The sequence below is a fragment of the Mytilus trossulus genome, chromosome 6 (genome assembly GCF_036588685.1).
Source record: "Mytilus trossulus isolate FHL-02 chromosome 6, PNRI_Mtr1.1.1.hap1, whole genome shotgun sequence".
Lineage (NCBI taxonomy): Eukaryota > Metazoa > Mollusca > Bivalvia > Mytilida > Mytilidae > Mytilus > Mytilus trossulus.
Genome location: NC_086378.1, coordinates 54,287,787 through 54,296,391, shown reverse-complemented (window position 1 = coordinate 54,296,391; position 8,605 = coordinate 54,287,787). Strand labels below are relative to the sequence as shown.

Below are 8,605 nucleotides of genomic sequence, written 5' to 3'. Positions count from 1 at the left end.
ATTGTTAAGTTCATACTGTCACATACCTTGTAGGCAATGCTTAAAAGATACATGAAGGATTCAGAGCACGGTATCCGAATTTCCTTTCTTATGGAGGTACTGACAACATGGTGCGAGTGGTCAACTTTGAAAAGGAAGATATCAGTAATTGTAAAAAGTAGTGAACACACACGAATGACCACGAGTGACCAGACCCATACACTGACTGACTCAAATATGATCAACCATGATCATCTCAAAATGTAATAAACAATACAAAGATTAATGTAAATAAAATTGAGAATGGAAAAGGGGAGATTAATGTGCCTGAATATAATCAAAATGTTAGTCAGTAAATCATACATTTACAAACCGCCTACGTAATCACAACATCTGCAAGCAAAGCATTCAAAATATCAACGTGGTAATCGCAAGATGTTGCTAAATCTGAACACATCAGCTGTGTACATCACTATAAAACAGAATAATCTTCTCTGTCCATGATAAGTTACCACAGGAGCAGATTCATCAACTGAGGAAACTTTTAAAATCAGGTAAATGAAAAGAATTAGAATACTTATACAATTGATTAAAACATTAAAGGCGCGATATGAATGGTGTCAAGTGGTATTCATTAAACTATTACGGAATATAAATTGTATTAAAAGCATGTTTGATTTATACTTATTAGACTTTAAAGACTCACAATTTTATGATTGACCGACAGTGTTTTCACACATTGTATATAGTTTTAGAAAAAAAACCACTCATATTTCAATGATGCTTTTAAAGTTGTTATTGCCTCAAATGAAAATGCCATAGTAAACACATGGTAGTTCACTTTGGTTAAACTTTTACTGTTAATGCTTCTTTTAAAGCAGCTGAATGAAATCCGTTGATTTAGCTGTGAACAAACCCATAATTAAAACAAACACTTTGTTCTGACTGCATTAACATTATATGGTTTAAACAAAATCTGTAGTTCAAATTTAACATAATATGGTTTAAACAAAATATGAAGAGCAAATTTAACATTATATGGTTTAAACAAAATCCGTAGAGCAAATTTAACATAATAAGGTTTGTACATGTTAAACAAAATATGTAGAGCAAATTTAACAATATATGGTTTAAACAAAATCTGTAGAGCAAATTTAACATTATATGGTTTAAACATATTAAACAAAATTATTTAGAGCAAACTTAACATTATATGGTTTAAACAAAATCTGTAGAGCAAATTTAACATAATTTAACATGGCGTTGTCAGTTTGTTTTAGATTTATGAGTTTGACTGTCCCTTTGGTATCTTTCGTCCCTCTTTTAACATAACATAGGTTTATTCTATCGGCAAATTAATCACAAATGATAATCTTACGGACGTGATTTATTTATCGTTACATAAAATTAGTATGTATTTATAAACTAAATATTAGCACACGCCTGCGATTGCATCCCAAATCATCGAATTCTGGCTGACCTTAGGGAACTGTGAAACTCAACATTGATTTGAGCGACAAATTTAAAAAAATATTTTAAGTAGTCAGGCTACTCGAGATGCAAATAGTTACCAAAAAGCAATATTCATGATATTACAAACATACCGAGCTGAAAGAAAAATTCAAAACGGAAAGTTCCTTATCAATTCGGAAAATATAAGATCAAAAACATCAAACTAATCGAACAACACTCAATATTCCTGAAGATACACATAATACAGCCGTACCCTTATGTATACTAGATGAAATCTGGGTTTGTAGCTGGCAAAACATACACCTTTTGCTGTTTGCTTTTTCACTTTTGAATTTGTTGAGAGTGTCTGTATTGTAGATAAGTCGTACACAGTACAGTTTGAGAGTTTTTTTTTTACTTTTGTTTAATTGACCGTTTTCACTTTACCTTTGACTTTTTTTTATTATTTGCGTACTGAATAAGATAATAATATTGTTTATTTGTTTAGCTGATAAAGGTAACAACTCTCAATTGAGATGATAATGACTCACTTTTTGACATGGATCCTGTTTGTGTTGATATATTGATGCTTCGTTTAACTTCGTTGTGTCATTTAGTCGATAGTTTACTTTTGTTTAGATATATAAAACTTTTTTTAAATTAATTTTAGATTTTGTTGTTGTTGATACTATTCTTACTGAATAATATGCAATTATGTAAAACATATTTGTGTACAATGTTTTGTATTACGATGAATAACTGTTGAATTCATTCATGTCAAAGTTGTATATATTATTAAAAATTTGTGTTGCAGATACGCTTACCAAATCTCATTTGCAGTGAGAATGACTCACATTTTGAAATGCATCGTGTGTGCGTTTATGCATATGTGTTGTACACGTATTGTTAATGGAGTTATACCGGGTGGTTTTGATCCCGATCCGGTGGTTTCAGGTATGCTAATCACGATTAAAAGTTACAAAAATGTCACTGCGTGTATTGACAGATTGTCACATGCGATAGCTTTAAAAAAAAGTAGGATGATAAATTTAACTATATGAAGATATAATTATCAAGTTTGGGGTCCAAAGCAGTAGCTTGACTCTCATTATGAATGCTGAAACGTTAACATCTTAAAGTTGAGCAAGTAAAGTCCAAAAAGGCGTTTTCACCAATACGACGAAACGAGATTCAATAAATATCACAATCTTTAAAACAAAATTTCTAAAACTACCAGCGTTCAAATCAAGAAATATCTTTTTCAAAATCAATCCAGTTCCGACACACTGAGTACCGAGTTGGTTTCAATTGGCTGTCATCGAAATTGAATTTGGCCTTCATGAATCTTTTAAAAATACAATCTTTTGTACTATTGCCATGGCGTTGTCAGTTTTTTTTACTATGCGTTTGAATGTCCCGTTGGAATAAACCCCCTCTATTTTGATTTTATTCTTAAATTGAAAGAAAGTCTAATCATTTTATATTTTTCCCTACCTTCTACACAAATGTTTAGTTAACTTTTTTGAAGGGGAGAAAATCTAAAAATATTTGCTTCTTTTTATTTTAATAATATTGTGAAGCAAAGTTAGTAGCATATCTAAACAGAAATTTCCCTAAAAAGGCTTTGCATATGCATTAAAGGTATACAGCTCGCTAAATATCTATCAAATTTTATTAACAATTATACATACATGTATCCGAAGATTACAACTTATTGTTGCATATTTGTACCACATATTCATATGTGTTATTACACTGTACGCTAAAATGCTAAGTCTTAAACGATTAATACGAAAGAAAAAAACTTGTTCAATCCCATGCATCTGGATGAGGAAAACAATTTGTTGAAAATATCACCCTATATTTAATATAATAAATATCATCAAGATAATAATATGTGGTCATTAACAAGTACAAACAACAGCTGACTGTAGGGTAAATTACGCAAGAGATTTAGCAAAGAATGTTAATCATGCCGTACTAATAAACGGTGTATGTTTATAATGTATGTGTATTATGCATTTTCTTAATTCCGTGATTTTTTTTACACAGGATTAACAGCAACCTTACCCAGTGGTCCGAATTCATACCCGACAAATGCAATAATCCAATATAACCGGATTCTTTGTCCGAGTACTAATTTTAATGGTGGAAAATATAAAGCTACTATGGCTGGTAATTACTTGGTGTCTGTTACCATGATGTCAGGCACTGTAACCGCTCACACTACTCTAAGGAAAAATGGAGGCATTTATGTGTGGTTATATACTGGTACCCAATTTGATATGGCAACCCAAACTGTCTGCATGCAGTTGGCAGTAAATGACGAGATTTGGGTACAGATGACCAACAAGGCATCGATTCTCTTTGATGTTTATAACACTTTCACTGTAGTTAAATTGCCTGATTCAGAAAGAATATGGATAGAGTAAAGATGTTGCATTTAGACCAAAACATTAAAAAAAAGAGCAGTGAATGCTTTTGAATAAAGTTTACCATTTTGTTATCGTTATATTTTTTTTAAAGTAATAAGCTTACATATGCATTTAATTCTTTTTTTGGCATGTAACCTATACTTTAAAACAAATAAAACTGGACGGATGTTTATATTTACTATTTATCCTCATCAATTGTAGCAGGACTTCAGCATGTCGATTAGTGTATATAAGACTGATATAAATTGAAAGATGAGGAACATATCGTAGGTAAATCACACCAAACGAAACACACATCCTATAGATATTGAACATTTTGAAATTTGATTGGTTAATTGATATTAGTTGCATTTGATTTCCCAGGTTGAAATACAACAATTATATACAATATGATAACATGCAAATGTGTTATGGAATGTCGTTTTTTGCAGTTAAATCTTTCAACTTGTTCAAGTAATAATCTCCCTTGCTTGGCAAAAATAAAAGACACATTTGATAAAATCTACATTAAAAAGACTTGTTATAAGTACGCTAAAATATCTGTCAAACTGCATATGTTCAAACTCTCTTTTCGAAATTAAACAAAATCGTCGATGGTGTATATATATGGGAGACGAAAGATATAACAGGGACTGGACTTTCTAACTTATATATGTAAGACAGATATTAATTTTGATATGAGGTATATGAGTCAGTAAGACCAAACAACAAAACAATCAATAGATAATGAACATTTGGAATTTATTGTTCAATTGATAGTTGCCCAAACTGATAACCCAATGACTAAAAAAAGGTCATGCACGTCCCAAGTATATCACTTATTTGGTTAACTGAATAAATACATGGCTGCGTAGCTCATCAAGGGACTTAGTAATATCATATTTTACAGATTACACCTGCGTTTAACTGTAATACTTCATTATTTCCATTTCTGAAACAAGTTAAATATCTATTGTTACGGATTACAAGCATTTTGAGCAGAAGGATGGATCTGAAATGTTATTTGATTACGGAATTACTGAACATATTTGTCAACCTTTATAATTATTCATATTTCGAAAAATAATTGACAAACTCTATTTTTTAGATTTAGATATTCTTGATAAAAACTTCTGTCACTCCTCGATTGTTTTAATATACCTTTTTAGAAGTAGTGTGTGGATATTCACTCTTAAATCCAAAACAAAATATCATCAATATGATAAAAGATTAATTTAACGGATTCAGTTAAATTCACGCACTCACCCTCATAATTTAAAACTAATTCAAATTGTCGTTTGATTCTTCCGACAAAAAAAGAAACATTAATCATTTAGTCAATCAACAACAATTTAGATGAGATAAAGTTTGGTAAATAAGAGAGAAAAGAAAAGAAAAAAATATTATCTCCACTCTAAGTTGAGGGTGTCAGTTATTATGAAGATCGTAGTACGGTCTATAACAATGAACAAAGCCGCTATCATATGGCCAGCTATAAAAGAGGGACGAAAGATAAAATGGGACGGTCAAACTCATAAATAAAAAATAAACTGACAATACCATAGCTTAAAATGGAAATTACTAACAGACAAACAATAGTACACATGACACACTATAGAAAGCTAAAGTATAATCAACATCAACCCACCAACAACAAGAGGTGATCTCAGGTGTTCCGGAAGGATAAGCAGATTCTGCTCCACATGTGGCATCTGTCGTTTAGCTAATGTTGTAACAAATCCGGAAAATAGTCTAATAATTTGGTAGGTCACATTCATGAAAGGGAAGGAGATTGTAGTTACGACGTAAGGAACATATATCATTTGTGAAACGGTTATTCCATATAACGGTTAACCAACTAGTGATTTTGTTCGTAAAGTTTACGAATTAACTTCACCATTTGGAACTCTTGATTTAATAGCTTCCTTGTGAGCAGCAACCCTTTATCAAGAAAATTATGATAGGAAATGCCAGTACGGGAATATCGTATCAATTGGAAGATATATACCCCATATGCAGGTGCTACTGGAGTGTTGCTTCTTAGAAATGGAAAGTTCACAATTGGAAAGTTGAAATAATCTCTTTTGTCGTAAAGTTTGTTTACAACCGACCCACATTGTCACTTTAAAGATGTAAGTCAAGATATCTGATCGACTTAACTTTATCTATTGTATCGTTTATCTCTAGTTCGATGGGATAGATGCGTTCAACATAGTCACCATATTTTGAATTATTTCGTGAAAGAAAATCATCTATATAGCGGAAAGGAGAGTTAAAGGGTATTGCTAACTTCTTATCTCTCTTCTTAAGAAGTTCCTGTATGAAGCCTCATTACAAAAAAAGACAAGTCGACAAGAAGAGGGTCACAATTTTTTCCCATTGGAACAAATATGTTTTCAACCAAAGAAATCAAGCATCTTGAAAATGTCAATTTCAGAGAATTAATTGTTTAAATCAGAGTGATCCTTTTTAAAGTAAGATTGATCCCTACTTAAGACATGATACTTGTACCTACGTTTTATTGAACAAAGCAATACCAATTCTTTCAATTTGTCTCTTAGTTTGGAATTTGGAATACTTGTGTAAAGTGTAGAAAAGTCAAATATTTTAATACAATTGCAAGATGTAAGAGAGTAAGATTGTGTGTACTCTAAAAGATCTTTGGAATCTTTTATACAAGAGGGACGAAAATTACCAGAGGAGAAGTCAAACTTATAGAAATAAGGTCGTGACACAAAAGAAAAAGCAAAACTCCATATAAATATATATACATGTTTTGGCGCGAATTAACTGTTTGTGGTTATAGTGCCAAACATTTCAAATTTAACTTATGAATGATTAACTTGATCAGTTAACGGGCATCATTGACCTTAAAAAGAAGTTTGTTAATATAACATCCCTTTAAGTCCTAAATTGCAAAGGCGATTCTGGACGTCTAGATTCTCTCAACCTATTAGCCATTCGAACATATTTTTGGTACTACATTTCTTTAGATAAAGATAAATGTAATACAAAGTTCTTTTATAAATGGTTTTATATAAGTTTCTAATTTTTTGCATCGATGGAGAAAGTGAATCCCGTTCTCAATACTATAGGTGTAATACCACCAAATCATGGTACGTCACATCCGGTTGTATACGAAAGTAGGTTTAAAACAATAATGTGTCCATAATACACGAATGCCCAACTCGAATTATCATTTTCTATGTTCAGTGGACAGTGAAATTTGGATAGAAAATAAATCTCATTTGGCATTTTAATATAAAAAAAGGAGGTCATAACCTAAGGAACATGTGTACTAAGTTTCAAGTAGATTGGACTTCAACTAAATTAAATGCTACCTTGACCATAAACTTTATCCTGAAACTTGCACTATCATTTGTTATGTACATTGGACCGTGGAATTGGGGTTAATAGTCTAATTTGGCAATTAAATTAGAAAGATCATATCATAGGGAACATGTGTACTAAGTTTGAAGTTGATTGAACTTAAACTGCATCAAAAACTACCTCGACCAAAAACTTTAATCTGAACGGCATACAAATATTTATTTGAATTTGACAGTGGTCGAAAATTAACCCTGCATTTCAATGCACTTAAATTTTTCTGAGTCATAAACATGTATGTTGGGTGTCTTTAAGTATCATTCTTTTTTGATTTGATGGTCTGATAAAAACTTTTGGAAGGTTAGGGTTACGTAAGTACAAATCAGGTAACCAGTAAATACAAATGTAAAAATTGGGTTGTTTGATTCCGGTGATGGTTACTTTCTTGTATGCAATGAAATGTAGTGTGAAATTTTCAGTGTTACACTGGAAAGGATTAAACTTTATTCATGCAAAGTATTTATTTGGTTGAAATAAAGATTAATACTGTACATTTTTGTTAAAAGTGCCAATTTAACAAAGACTAATAGGGGAAAATCAGTGGTGGTATTACACCTATAAGTGTTTTGCCTGTAAATATGACCCTTCTACTCCATACGAGTATATAATCTTTAATTAAATCAACTGTGTTTATCCAAATATCATTGGCATCTATTTCACAACCCTTAATTGTTTTTTTTTAAATACCTGGGAATCATCTGCAAACATACATAATTTAGTTTTTATGAATTCTTTCTCTCTCCTGGCTTATTTAATCCTTCTATTTCAACGTGACCCCATGACGCACATTCCATGGTTTAAGTCTGTAAGTTATACAGAAGAGGCGCTATTAGACATTATTGACTAGCGGAGAGATTAATCGAGAAGTATCTTGATACAAATTCATTGGTTTTAACAAACGAAAAGAAAAGAAACATCGTTTAAGAGCATGCTTATCAACACCTTAAATCCCCCCCCCCCCAAAAAAAAAATCTCGCAAGTACAGAATTGATTAATTCCCATTTAACACTACCAAGCGCAAGATCCAAATATAACATATTCCTTCTCCATCTTCGTTGTTAATTTATTTTATATTGTTCTGATCCGGTTAGCCTAGCTTATTTTTCCTTCTTTTATCAAACCATGTCTGAACTGTTTGAATAATTTAAGGTGGTACCTAACACCTTAACTAAAACTAATTTGGCTCCTTTAATTTTCTTAAAATTTTGACAAAGTATAAACTTTGACCTTTCAACAAAAATTTAAATATTTCTAAAATTTTGAACCAACCGTTTTGTAAAAAAATTACACTGATTATATAGCAGTTTGGCAAACACCAAACATCAAAATTGATCACTGAGAAGCTTAATATTCCCTTTTTCAGCTTTTAGGGC

At 31.3% G+C, this 8,605-nt stretch overlaps 1 protein-coding gene across 1 annotated transcript; it reads left to right on the top strand.

The window, feature by feature from the left end:
* Window positions 1–408: 408 nt before the first annotated feature.
* LOC134723546 (uncharacterized) lies at window positions 409–3,932 on the top strand. Its single transcript, XM_063587129.1, has 3 exons — window positions 409–533; window positions 2,246–2,385; window positions 3,484–3,932. Exons 2-3 carry the CDS (start codon window positions 2,277–2,279, stop codon window positions 3,861–3,863), a joined length of 489 nt encoding a protein of 162 aa, XP_063443199.1. The 5' UTR covers window positions 409–533; window positions 2,246–2,276; the 3' UTR covers window positions 3,864–3,932.
* Window positions 3,933–8,605: the final 4,673 nt, after the last annotated feature.

What these genes read in the sequence shown, in the direction of transcription:
- LOC134723546 (XM_063587129.1), top strand. Translation starts at nt 2,277, where the DNA reads ATGACTCACATTTTGAAATGCATCGTGTGTGCGTTTATGCATATGTGT. An exon ending in TCCCGATCCGGTGGTTTCAG is followed by an intron (nt 2,386 to 3,483) that starts GTATGCTAATCA and finishes TTTTTTACACAG; the next exon opens with GATTAACAGCAACCTTACCC.